Source organism: Ostrinia furnacalis, unplaced genomic scaffold (assembly GCF_004193835.3).
Source record: "Ostrinia furnacalis isolate ACB-3 unplaced genomic scaffold, ASM419383v2 OfSCF1638, whole genome shotgun sequence".
Lineage (NCBI taxonomy): Eukaryota > Metazoa > Arthropoda > Insecta > Lepidoptera > Crambidae > Ostrinia > Ostrinia furnacalis.
The window spans coordinates 1,359,725-1,374,424 of NW_021131877.1; the positions used below are offsets into that span (position 1 = coordinate 1,359,725).

Here is a 14,700-nt window from a genome sequence, read left to right on the forward strand (position 1 = left end):
AAATTACAGATGGTTTTAACCGGCAGTTGTGCTCAATTATAATCGTCGTGTTCACGCCAATAGGCCTCAATAGGCTCGCATTAGATCAGATGCGCCCAACCGTCGGTCCGCCAGATAATTCCTTTTTTTACACACCCCTGCCAAACACGCCTCGCGGTAAAAAGTGAACAATTGGATGCAATTTGTGGGCGAATTTGGGGCAGGGTCTTGATTAAGGCCTTAAAGGGTGGGGGAAGAGAGTTCATTGTTTTGGCCCTTTTTTGCGGTTGTCCGCGTATAATTTTCGTGGAGCGTGCGTTGAATTCGAAGCGGTATTCTTTTGTTTTTAGTTATCTGCCCGCTTGATCGCGATTGGATTATTGTCTTGATAGTACAGTCGAACGCAGTTTCCAAAATGACACCTATTACGATCACAGAAGGTTCTACAGAGTCTACATCGGGATTTAACGGCTGTACAACTGAAATGCTAGACCTAGATATTTGACTTGATGTCGTGACAAAGATAACAAAACCGCAGTCTTTGAAAGAATTGTCAAAGTAAAAGTAAGTTACTAAATATTGATAGTCATGATTACATGCTTGAGTCTTCCAGTGACTTGGCCCACTTTTAATTTGGTCCACGGGCCAAGTCGCTGGATTGAAATTTTTAATATTTTTTCTTCCAGTAATTTTTCATCTTGAATTTTTTAAAGTTTTTATTAATAAATTAAACACCAAATTAACAAAAATATGCTCTAGCATGCATTGTAGAGTGGGCTCAGTTGCTGGAAGAAAAAATATGGAAGACTCCTATAAAAAGTATCCAGTCCAGACAAATATGATTTCAATATCTTTTTAGGATTAGCTACATAGCTAGGATTTAAAGACTTCAAACTTAAATCGCCTGACTTATTGATCCCAACTTTCCAATATGTACATGCTTATTAGTAGGTACCTTTCAAAAAACAAACGAGCTGCCGATCCGCCAATTAATTAACGCGTCAATATGACGGGAGTACGGCGTCAATTTGACGAGAGGTTGTCGCGCCGGCCGTTGTTAATCACACCTCTTGCCGTAACAAGCGGCCGCTAAAAGAACAATGGACATCGTTGCGCACACCCACCGACGCCCTGGGTCGATGGTATAAAATATACACTTAGAGCGCTTTCACATTAGGGCGTTAGAAGAGCGACAGCAGCGCGGCAGCGGCGTTTTTATAATGTGAAGGCAGGGATCCGCTGTCATGTAGTATAAAATTATCGGCAGCGCGTCTGTCGCGCGTTTGTCGCGCTGCTAAAGTCGCCTAAATGTGAAAGCGCTCTTTAAGCGGCTGTTATAGATCGCTCAAGAAAAGTTAAAGCGAACGTAATCACACTGATGTAATTTTTGAATGGAATAGCACATTACACATTCGAATTCAAATATCGAATACGCTAGCACGAATAGTTAAATGTCTGCAAGCGATACAGAAAGCAATTGCCAGTTCGAATAAGCAAGACGTCCGCGCAGACAGCGTAAAGGTACAGATACCAATGTTTTCTTCTATTGATGGCCTCAATTCTCTTTACGCGACCTATAGATTAATCTAATCAATCTGAATTCTGTGGTCGAGGAATCTCGCTCTGATCATCACTTTCCATCAGGTTAGATGCAGGTCAAGAGCGTCCTCGTTGTGCATGAAAAAAAAAAACTAAAAATCCAGTGGTTGTGACTCAAAATCCTACACGGTAACGTCACATGACGTCTATCTATCGGTTATCGCTACTCGCTCCCGCTTATGGCCACCCACTGCCGCTTAAAATTTACGCCAGCCGCAAAGCCACTGTCGCTGCGAGTGCCGCGTGTCGCATGAGGGAGTGTTTTAATTTCAGAGGTGCAATTTATTCGAGCGATTTATTTTTAATCCCCGTTTTTATGGGGCCAACGCTATAAATTTCATGTGTAGTTGTACTTGTGTTCGTATTTATAGTTTTGTCGACGTCACTATGTTGGGTAGGTATGTTCGGGTTTTAGTGCCGCGGTCGTAGAGCAATTTAGATAAGAATTCCTGTTTTTTTCATGACTGTAGTTTATGGACTGTGGTTCTGTAAAAATAGTTTAATGTGTAGATATTTATGTTAATTTATTATTTCCAATCGTACAATTATAGGTAAGTATGAATATGATACATTGATGGCATAACGAAACAAAAATCATCTATTCAAAATAACAAAGTAATCTAGCTTGAATTCCACCATTTTTGACCTATGAGGGTCTAATTTTTGAGAGTCATTTATATTATTATTAATGATATTCAATTTAGGATCATACTTGAGCATATTAAACCTTGCTATCTTTGCTCTATAAATTATGTATTACTCAGTGATTTTTCGGCCGGGCAGAAATTGAAATGACGAATTTTAATTTCTGTGACGGGTCTGGGTGTGACTATGTATAATATGTATGTATTTAAAAAAAAAGTATATAAGTAGTATATCCGTTAAGCTAGCACCCATAACACAAGCATTAAGTTGCTTACTCTTGGGCTAGCTGGCGCTGTGTGAAATTGTCCAAAGATTTATTTATTTATTTATTTTATCACACAATAATCATTACGTCCCAAAAAATAAAGCCAAGTATTATTCATTACAGACCACTCTTAACCTAAAATCAATAAGCAAAACCTCTATGTACCAAAAAATGTTTACCCAGCTTATTTACTATCTCACAGACACATTAATCAAACTTTATAAATACATGATACATAAGTGCATCACATTAGGGTGCCCGCACACCTGGCGACGACACCCCCCGTCCTGTATTATTATTGTATCTGTTTTATTAAACTTAAAGGGGAGAATTAATTGTGACAGCAGACGCCATTTTGAACGAATCTGGTTTGGGGATGATGATGTTGATAACGTTTGGTGAATTCAAACGGTAAATTTTGTCAAATTTCAGTTAAAGTCAGCTGGTTTGTCTAAAAAAATAGAAGGAAAGTTAAAAAATTATCATTAAGCCTAAAACAAGCTTTCAAACCTTGATCATGAGCAAGAAAAGTATTGATTGATGATTAAATGAAAAAATATCAAAATGAAGCTAACTTATGGTATATCGTATTTACTTTTATTTATTAGTACAATACTTGTAAACTTATAGAGTAAGAGCTTTAAGCTCAAAACTTGAAATCTTTGTTATCGGTTTTGTTAAAGTAACAACTTTGCGAGTCTAAATTAATGTCAATGACCCTGCTTTTATAATGCCCCGTAAGAACATAGGCAAGTTGGTTTAAAAGTATTTGTTTAATATGTATTTATTTATTAATTAATTATAATTATCACTACAATTCTAATAATCTTCCATTACTAGATACTCCATAAAAAAAAACTAAATTAAAAAATATAGTTATCAACTCTCGAACCCACATGAAAAAAAATAACACGCATTTCAAAAAGTCAAACTGCTGAATGAACGTTTTTCATGCCATATTTCACAGTCGCCAGTCCCATTCACTCATTCGATTCGATAGTTTGTTTCGCTGTGACGTAATTTATAGCAAATGTCTACAGCCACGCCCCCTTGTGCAAAAAAAAAAACAAATGCAGTCATTCATGGTTGTGTGTGAATTCGTACCTCGGTGGAACGATCGTACTTTGATAGAAATGTGTTGGTTTTGAAATAAACAACGAAGTTTAGAACGTCAAAATATCGTTAGTGCTTATTATAGCACTGAAGTGTGTAGAGAAATACATGTATCTTTCTTATGTTATTGACAAGTTTCAATACGAGAGAAGGCATATACTTAGCAAGTTAACTGTTATCGATTACCTACTTTTTGTACAGATATTAGCATCAAGTCTAACCTCCAAGGTTTTTAGATGTTAACTCGACCTTCAACTGTATTGATTTGATATTGTTCAATCTGAAAAAAAGGAAAAAAATGACGGTGGCATTTTATGTGTTTTTTAGGTGAACAAAAATAACGTACTGACGACTGAATTCAGTAGTAGGTACTTCACACTCAATACAATGTTTACCATTCAATTTAGTCGACATCGAATCGAGGTCGAAAGTTTGCAAAATAATCAAAACACATTTTAAATTGAAACTTACAATAAATGTAGGTACTATTGTATCAACTACGTTTAGCCATAAAAAATGCTGTTTGCTTGAATCAGATTGAAATAACATTGAAACACAATTTTTAATTAAAAGTACAGTTAGGTTAAAAACAACGCTATTCAATACACAAACTGAAATAAATGAAACAAGTTAGAGTAATCTTCAAACACAAAACACGATTATCCGCTCAGTAGAAGCTTACAAACAAAGAGCTTTCATTGTTTAGGGCTTTTTAAACTATCGACTCAGACTTGGAGCTTTTTAACCAAGTGTAAGGGACAATAACTATTTAGCGAAAGGTACTGTTATTCAAAACTAATTTGTGTTTGTCATTTATTTTACCGTTATATTTAGCTGTTTTTGGTTAAGTAGCTAATCCATAGTTCGAACTAAAAATTACACTCCAAAAGGTATTTCTTAATTTTTCATCCTTAAATCGGTAGACCAATGTTGATGAATTTTGGCATAGAGATAGATTGAACCTCGGACAAAGACATAAGCTGTAATTTGTTGTAAAATCATAGACAGAAAATAGACACAGATTGATTAAAAGACTATACATAAATTACTTTGGTTAACCGCAAAGAATAATTGAAAAGCTTTCATTTCCAAGAATAATGACGAATAATAAAGTTCTTGACAGTAATCTAAGTTTGCTCTATTCAAATCCTGTATAATCAGTATAAGTAAGAACATCAAACTATTTTAATTCATGCCTTACTTCCTAACACGTTATTATAAGAACACAGAACCCATTTTCAGCTAAAGGAAACCTCCACACGTTAATACGGCGCAAAAATCAGGCGCGAGCAGCGAGTAAATCATTAAAATTCCAACGGGGCGACAATGGGAACCATGTTTATCCCTCTCACACAGCTGTTTTTCCGGTCTATTTGTCTTTATCTGGCGTCTAATATGACACAGTTGCCGCATGCCCAGTTTACTTGGAACAACTGAGTGTATGTATCTACTTATGTAGAGATTTCTACGGTTTGTCGAGTTTGAGAATGGTTTTAAATTGAAACGTTTTGTGAAATGAAGGGATTTCTTTGTGCAACGCGTTTGAAGAATTTAATATTTTGCTGAGCTTCTGCAATGTCTGTTTATGTTATTTGTTATGATTATGTCTTGTTTGAAAGCTCTTAGTTTGGAAAACTAACTAAAAGAGACGTATGTTGCACTCATCAATATTTTAGAGCATGAATTTAGTAGTTAACGAGTTGGACTCTCTCGATGTAGAGTTCCTGGGTTCAATTCCCAGATGAGACATGAAAAAGTCACTGTTTTCAGTTTGGTCAATAGTAGTCTTGAGTCAACCAAAAAAGTTCTGAGGAATTATTTTTCAATATTTTCACTCAGAGTCTAGGTTTTCAATATTTTCAGGGTCTAGCTAAGTATGTAGTATCTATTCACAAGGCAAATATTTGACAAGAATAAATATCGTAATTTTACGATGTAGGTACTTGTATTTCTATAGCTGTTGCCGAACTCTTTTTAATACATTTTATCATAGTCTTAAATTACTTGACTAAGAGTCTCTTAAATAAAATTGAACAATATACCAATTTTTCCTGTCACCCTACAGTCCCTTTAAGAGACAAGTAGACATTGCAAACCATAGACTCGTAGTCACAGATAACTAGACATAGCTGGAAGGTAGTCGCAAACAAACTTAGGCGCGGGTCGATGCCGTCTGTTAGCCGGTCAGTAAGTTGCTGACTTCGCAACTCAGGCGATGCGATGTGTCAGTTTTGGTTTAGTTTATAGCTGACGGATTAGGATAGGTTCTAGGTAATAAAGCTTAATTATCAGTTACGATTTTTTGCATTCAAGGTTCGTTCGTTCATTTCAGTTTCAGCCATATGACATCCACTGCTGGAGAAAGGCCTCCCAAGCAAGAATTTTAAGGTTATCTTATGCTAATTTAAATATTGGAAAAATGTACTGTCTTCACTGTAAACTGAACTTATGACCTTTCGCTCGTCGGGCTCTGGCCGCTGAGCAGTGGAGACAGTGGTAATGGGTTAATTTGCCACTTAAAACATATTGAATTCGCTTCTTAATTCAAACCTATTTCAATATGCAACAATATTTTGGTCAATCATTTTGGAAACCTACCTACACGCTGGCTAACAGCGTTAAATTTCTACTTCGAGGCTATCAAGAGAAAGGTCGTGAATTTTAATTTCGACTTGAGACAATTTTTGAGTAAAAATCTGTATTCAACTTTAACATTCTTTTACTTCGCATTGTTTTGGTAGCGTTGAAGGCTACAATGATCAGGTCGGAGGCTCTACTGCGCAGATGCAACGGTTGCCTAGCAACAGGACGCGGGTTAAAGCTTCGCGGAGGAGGAGGTACTAGGGTTACTCGATGGAACTCAAAGTGGCCAGTTTTGGACAAGACCTCTATGATCTACCCAAAGTAGGTAGAGTTTTTACTTTAGGGCTTAAAATCGAATAATCTGTGTTTAAACTATAAGCTGTATGTTTTCCAAATAAAAAAAAAGCTCTGAGTATGTTTAAATCATATATTTTTTTATAGCCGCAGCTGCAGTTTCCATCCAGTACGCTAACCACCAGGTGATAGATCTAAAATTAATAACTCTACATAACATACTTAATACAGTTATCGATACTAAACACCTTCAGTGAAGTAAGTATTGATTTAAATTTATAGAGCGATTTAAACATATGAATGAATCTTAATATTAGGACAGTATTATAGCCAAATTCAGTATTTAGTCATTAAAATCATAATATATTAAGGCGTTGTTTTACTATTATAGAATTTACGTTTAGACGTTAATTGTTATCTATCTAAACTATTCTTAACTCACTTTAAAACCTAATTCCCGTAGTACCTCCCCACAAAACCAAATCCTAAGACCAAGCAAAAGCCGCCAAGTTTGCCGCAACTACTCGTACAGTAGTAACTTGTAACGCTTGTTGTAAACAAGTGGCCAAGTCGCTACCTTGTTAGCCGTGTTATTAACGTGTTTTAGAAGCTAAAAACTTGGCCTAAGATGCTGGGATTATCGCAGCTTGTTATAACTTTGGCGTATTAATGAGATACGCTGGGGTTATGCAGTTTGTTCGGTTTAGGTGTTTTCAAGTTAGATATAGAGCAAGTTTGATTTTTTTCTTATGCATCTCAACTAGTCTTTCGTGTCTGACATGAGTGTGGTAAATATTTATTTGCAATTTCAAAATCCACCCACAAGGTGGACCGACGACATCATAAAGGTAGCAGGAAAGCGCTGGACGTGGGCAGCTACTAACCGGGTAACATAGAAAGCATTGGGGGAGGCCTATGTTCAGCAGTGGACGTCCTATGGCTGAGATGAAGATGATGATGATGATGATGAATTTCAAAATATAAAACAGATACAAGAATAGAACTAGTACGTCTAATTTAATGAACCAATACCGTCCCTACATTAGCTTCCTCGATAGTTTGAGATTCAGGGAAAAAAACGATAATTTAATTTTTATTTCCGATTTTTAGAAGGATACGCATTAGTTATGGACTTTCTGTGACAGACGGGAATTTACGCAGGAAAATCTAGTACTTATAGACTAAATATGAATAAACTAGCACACAGGTTCACAGTAGGCCAATAGACCAACCTTGGAGCAGCATCTTCCAGAAGGCCTCTGACACTGCTGGGCTATTGCCGCCTCAAACACAATGGGGGTGTTCCTATTCTACTCTGATGGAACCACTGGCTGAAAGGCCTAAAAGGGACAGAACTAGCTACATCAACTAGAGGGTCACAGTACCAATGGACCAACCTTTGTGAGGCATCTTCCAGAAGGTATCTGCCGCAATGACACCGTTGGGCTATTGCCGCCTCAAACACAATGTTCCTCTTCTACTCTGGTGGAACCATAGGCTATACAATGAACTAGCTACATCAACTAGAAGGGTCACAATACTAATGGACCAACCTTTGTGCGGCATCTTCCAGAAGGCCTCGGTCACACTGACACATGCTGACACCGTTGCCTTGGGCTATTGTGGCCTCTAATAGAAGTCTAGGCTAGATCAACTAGAAGAGTTACAGTACCAATGGACCAACCTTTGTGGGGCATCAGCCAGAAGGCGTTCATCGTTGCGATATAGTGGCTTGTCGCCTTTTAGGGATGCGCCCTGAGCCGCTGGGCTATTGTGGTCTCTATTAGAAGTCTAAGCTACTTCAACTAGAAGGGTTACAGTACCAATGGACCAACCTTTGTGCGACATCTTCCTGAAGCCTCGTCCGCAGTGACACCATTGCTTTGGGCTATATTGTCGGCTCATTAGAGGCTATTATGGAATCTAAGCTACGTCAACTAGAAGGGTCACAGTACCAATGGACCAACCTTTGTGCGGCATCTTCCAGAAGGCCTCGGCCGCCGTGGTGGGCTCCCGCGGCGGCGCGACCAGCCCGCCCACCAGCGTGGTGGCTTGCGAGGGCTACTGTCTCTATAGGAGTCTAAGCTACATCAACTAGAAGGGTCACAGTACCAATGGACCAACCTTTGTGCGAGATTTTCCAGAAGCCTCTGCCACATTGACACCGTTGGGCTCTTGTCGCCTCAAGCACAGTAGGGGTGTGTCTATTCTACGCTGATGGAATCACGGGCAGTGCCTCTGAGGAATAAACTATCTACGTCAACTAGAAGGGTCACAGTACCAATGGACCAACCTTTGTGCGACATCTTCCTGCCTCGGCCGCAGTGACACCATTGCGTTGGACTATATTGTCGGCTCATTAGAGGTTATTATGGAATCTAAGCTACGTCAACTAGAAGGGTCACAGTACCAATGGACCAACCTTTGTGCGAGATTTTCCAGAAGCCTCTGCCACATTGACACCGTTAGACTCTTGTCGCCTCAAGCACAGTAGGAGTGTGTCTATTCTACGCTGATGGAATCACGGGCAGTGCCTCTGAGAAATAAACTATCTACGTCAACTAGAAGGGTCACAGTACCAATGGACCAACCTTTGTACGGCATCTTCCAGAAGGCCTCGGCTACATTGACACCGTTGGACTCTTGTCGCCTCAAGCACAGTAGGAGTGTGTCTATTCTACGCTGATGGAATCACGGACAGTGCCTCTGAGAAATAAACTATCTACGTCAACTAGAAGGGTCACAGTACCAATGGACCAACCTTTGTGCGGCATCTTCCAGAAGGCCTCGGCCGCCGTGGTGGGCTCCAGCGACCAGCCCGCCCACCAGCGTGGTGGCGGCGTGCGCGGACTACTGTTGCCTCTATAGGAGTTTAAGCAACTTCAAGTAGAAGGGTCACAGTACCAATGGACCGACCTTTGTGCGGCATCTTCCAGAAGGCCTCGTTCACACAGACACTGTGGGGCTATTGCAGCTTGTTGCCTTTTAGGGATGCGCCTTGTCCCGCCAGGCTATTGTGGCCTCTATAGGAGTCTAAGCTACATCAACTAGAAAGGTCACAGTACCAAAGGACCAACCTTTGTGCGGCATCTTCCAAAAGCATCAGCCACATTGACTGCAAGTTTTGTATAGCCAGCCATATCCGGGATTACAACCTCCACTGCTTGGATTTCACTGGAAGCCAAGCTGTATGAATGAACTATCTACGTCAACTAGAAGGGTCACAGTACCAATGGACCAACCTTTGTGGGGCATCTTCCAGAAGGCCACTGACACCGCTGGGCTATTGTCGCCTAAAGCACAGTAGGGGTGTTCCTATTCTACTTTAAAATGAACTAGCTACTTCAACTAGAAGGGTCACAGTACCAATAGACCAACCTTTGTGCGGCATCTTCCAGAAGGCCTCGGCCGCCGTGGTGGGCTCCCGCGGCGGCGCCACCAGCCCGCCCACCAGCGTGGTGGCTTGCGAGGGCTACTGTCTCTATAGGAGTCTAAGCTACTTCAACTAGAAGGGTCACAGTACCAATGGACCAACCTTTGTGCGGCATCTTCCAGAAGGCCTCGGCCGCCGTGGTGGGCTCCCGCGGCGGCGCGACCAGCCCGCCCACCAGCGTGGTGGCTTGCGAGGGCTACTGTCTCTATAGGAGTCTAAGCTACTTCAACTAGAAGGGTCACAGTACCAATGGACCAACCTTTGTGCGGCATCTTCCAGAAGGCCTCGGCCGCCGTGGTGGGTTCCCGCGGCGGCGCCACCAGCCCGCCCACCAGCGTGGTGGTGGCGTGCGCTACTGGCCTCTATAGGAGTGTAACTAGAAGGGTTACAGGACCAATGGACCAACCTTTGTGGGGTATCTTCCAGGAGGCCTCGGCTTGTCGCCTTTTAGGGATGCGCCCTGACACCATCACGCTTTTGCCGCCTGTGAGGAATGAACTATCTACGTCAACTAGAAGGGTCACAGTACCAATGGACCAACCTTTGTGCGGCATCTTCCAGAAGGCCTCGGCCGCCGTGGTGGGCTCCCGCGGCGGCGCCACCAGCCCGCCCACCAGTGTGGTGGCGGCGTGCGCGGGCGCCGGCGCCGGCCGCCCCCAGCCCCCGTGCAGCGCCACGCCGGTTAGCTGCGTCGCAGCGGACGCGGATCGTGGTGGACTCGTGACCTGGAATGGAAATTCTTCTTTAGGAGAGGCAATTTGTAGAAGGGAGAGTTTTGACTCAACTTTGATAGAGCTTATGAATTTGTGGACACGTAACCTGGAGAGGGAAAATCTTCTATAGGAGAGACGAAAACTTGTAGAAGAAAGAGTCTTGAGATGGACTCAACTTTGATAGAGCTTATAACTTTGTGGACACGTGACCTGGAGTGGGAAAATCTTCTATAAGAGAGGCGAAAACTTGTAGAAGAAAGAATCTTGGGATGGACTCAACTTTGATAGACCCGTAACCTGGAGAGGGAAATTTTAGGAAGAGAGGCGACACCTTGTAAATGTCTTGAGCTAGACTCAACTTTGGTGGAGCTTATGACTTGTAGAAAAAAGGCTCCTGCGCAGACTTCGGTTATTTCTTAAAGAAAGAGCTTGAAAGAGAAAAGCTCTCGAGCGACCACGGATACCACGGACTAGAGAACCGTCTAGTCTTTGGGAGACCCATATATCTACGTTGGGTCTTCCATTGTTCGAACCACGTAGCCACAAATTACATAGTTGAAGGGAAAATTTAATTTCTACATAGGTACTAGTGTACTATCTTATTGAATTATGAAGAAAATAACATTGAGTTGAACTAAGAAATTTCTGCAGTTTTGAAGTTAAGGCTCATTTAATCGAATGTGCGAGGGTGCGAAATGATGCATTGGTATTAATTTGGTATGGTCATTCTAAGTAACCAGTAAATTCATCTCTAGGATAATATTGCTTGGATAAAAGCTCAAGTAATAACAAATAGTGATTAATTGAAACTCTAGGTGCATTAGACACTATTCAGCTACCGGAAAACATTAATTAGATTTTAATTAATCTTGTACAAACCTTTTGAATTGAACCACAAAACTTTCTTAGAAATAAAAATGACTATGTCAGTTTACTTTTCCAATACCTATTCCGCTAACTAAAGAAACTTATTGACCCCGATACGGCATTAGACAATCGCATCATCAATTACAATCAGGTTCCTTCATTATTCTCTTTCGTGCGTCTCTCTCGCCGCGCTGGCGTATGATAGAGACGGGCTACTAATTGGTGGATGATTCTGCTGAATTGTGTTAGTTGGATAGCGCCATCTTTCGAGGCATAGTACAAATAGTTGCGTGTTCGTGACGGTCGATATCGATCGATGCCGGTCGATAGCAGTAATGAAGTTAGATGGGCGATATGCGGTAGTGTACCACCCATAGCGGTAGAACTAGAACGGTAGCGTCGGTGTTTGTAAAGCTTTTGTAGATTCAGAGATCGGATCGTGATGACCCTTGACAGGTGGTGATCTGATACGTTACTGTTGCTCTTACTTCTTTAACAATATACATACATACTCATTACTTATTTACATATTTCTAATAACTAAATGCTTAAGTTATCGTCAACAGACTTTGGCAATTTAGTACTCATAGAAAGGTGATAAATATAGAGCTTGAGTTGGTTCAATGAAATTAATATAATTCCACTTTCCAGGTTTCTCAGATGACTAGGGCCATTGGGGAAAATTCGGTGTTAATGAACTAGACTCTACAACGAAGTTTATTTATTCGTATAGTTTATATTTGTTTATAATTAAGTTTGAACGTTCACTATATTGTTTGAGGAAATATTACATCCTTAGAGCTGTCTATATTCGTAACGTACCAAAATTTTACGAAACCTCACAAAGGTTGACAATAGACTTTTTCTTCTTCTTTTTTCAACTTTGTAATTATTTTGGGGACTAAAATCTTCAATGCTTTCGATAATATCCTAATTAGCTACCTACTTGATATTTTCGATCCCATCGGTATTTCTATGTGGGCAGGCCTCCCACTAGGTGGACCGACGATCTGGTGTAGGTCGATGCGAGCGGCGCAGGACCGGTCTTTATGGAAATCCTTGGGGGAGGCCTTTGTCCAGCAGTGGACATCTTTCGGCTGAAACGAACGAACGGTATTTCTATTCCAAAACTACGATCGTTAGCTCAATCTTTCCTCAAAGTTTACCTCTCAAGAAATCCCCCATTTATCTGGAAAGCCCTACAGACAACATTCCTCACATCATAAGCAAATCCAATCGCATTACAAAGTCGCAGGTACTCGTGGAGCATTTGATCTTTTCGGGGCCCAATCGGGGCCCAATCGAGTGACTCGCTTTGATATTTCCCCCGACAATGCGGGGCGCACTTCGCTCAAATTGATATATGTCAAAGCAAGTTCAAGTCGATCCTTGGACAGTAATGGCAACACGTTTCGCTTAATGATGGTCGAATAAAAAAAAAAAAAAAAATACGTTAAAGAAATGTAGGTAGGTACTTTGAGGTGGAATTTAGCAAATGGGGATCGAAAACAGTACCACAAACATACCATAACTAATGACTCTACTTTTTGGGAAGACGTGAAATCAAATGCTGTCATGGAGTGACTGAAACTTATGCACACTTTTCTTTTACTGTATTTAACTTATGTGTTGATAAAGGAAGGTACGTATAACAATTAGCAAACGTATAAGAATATAACTTTCACGTCTTTTCAAAAATGAACAGAAAAATAAAGGCGGAATACCACTTATCTGCAAAAAATTGCAACCTAGAATCGATAAAAAATTATAACAAAATACCGTTACTAGAAATATCTGCTAATTTAACAGATATAGATACAGATATTGCTTAATTCATTAAGTTAATTAATACTTTATTAGTTACTAATACAAATAGCCACGAAGTCTTGTATCTCGCCGATCATTAGAACCCTTCATGCACCAACAAAAACTCCCATAACGGCACATCCACATACATTCATACTTTTCTTTTCAACCGGCTACTGCTCAGATGAAAAAAATAGATAATGAAATCATAGATCCTATCACTGATACAAAGGTCCAAAAAAGTATGGCCGACGCGGCCACCGGGAATAATGGCGTAACTCAATAATAACAAATATACATCACGTTCAATCAGACAGCAGATAGGATCTGAGAGCGGACCGCACTGCCGACGGATCGGGTTGCACAAAAACTTGATTCTAATTACAATAATTAGCGGCTATACTTGTTTGATCGCACAGTGGGCTCTGTGAAAAGTGCGGTTTATTTTTTTGATGTTTCAGTAAAGTAGAGCATTTTGAACTTTTCCGGTTGTTACAAGTTAATGTTCTGATGTATGTCCACCTTAATAGTTTGGAGTTTTTGAGATAGGATGTTCTAATTTTAGGCTGAAGGAAGATTTATTGAAGTTCTACAAAGTAACAAGTATTAATATATTTTTGATCGTTAATGGTTCTTATCTAACACGATAAGTATAAGAGAAAACTTTTGAAGTTTTAAGCAAAGTTTTTCTTTGTAATTTAACTTCTTTCGCGCTGTGATAATGTATGTTATGAAAACCTTAACCTAATGAATTTATATTGCTTATTGTCATGTCACTAAGCATTTCCTTTAAAAAACTTACTTAAAAATATTTAGTTTCAAAAACACTCCCGACAATGTCAATAACCCGTATGTATATAGCAATCCTAACTTTGCAGACGCGGGATCTCAAAAACGTTGAAAAAGTGCTTAAGCGGCGGTAATGTTAAAAAAACAGTTGCCTACGTAAGTGGCCGTCTGAGCGCGTCAAAGGCGATCTAAGACTGCATACACAGCTAAAGGGAAGTCGGGAACGAATTTACACACTGTTCGTCTATCGCGTCTCGTATTCATGGTAATCCATTATCAGTGTTTTGTAGAAGTTCACAGTGCTATGATTATTTTAAATGGAATTCTGGGAAAGTTTAGAACATTACTGGGTTGAAACCCGAAAAAGAAGAAAAAATAAATAACACACATTATGCGAAGTTTAATACAAACAACTTAAAAAATATTAGGAGTTTGCTAAAATACAAAAAAACAACAAAAGGTATAAACAACAAAACTATAGCAAAACCCAAGTGAATCAAACAAACTCGCGACAAAATTGACACTAAGGCCGAGTTGCACCACCTAACTTTGACCGTAACTATAACGATAACCGGTGTTTTTTGTATGGAGTTTGACAGATTCTTGACATTTGT

At 40.1% G+C, this 14,700-nt stretch overlaps 1 protein-coding gene across 1 annotated transcript in view; it reads right to left on the bottom strand.

Moving 5' to 3' along the window:
- toy (twin of eyeless) overlaps nt 1–7,888 on the bottom strand; it is a 61,606-nt gene extending 53,718 nt beyond the window's left edge. The window contains exon 1 of the mRNA XM_028305172.1: nt 7,864–7,888. Coding sequence (XP_028160973.1) covers nt 7,864–7,888 — 25 coding nt within the window. The remainder of the gene's footprint in view (nt 1–7,863) is intronic.
- Nucleotides 7,889–14,700: the final 6,812 nt, after the last annotated feature.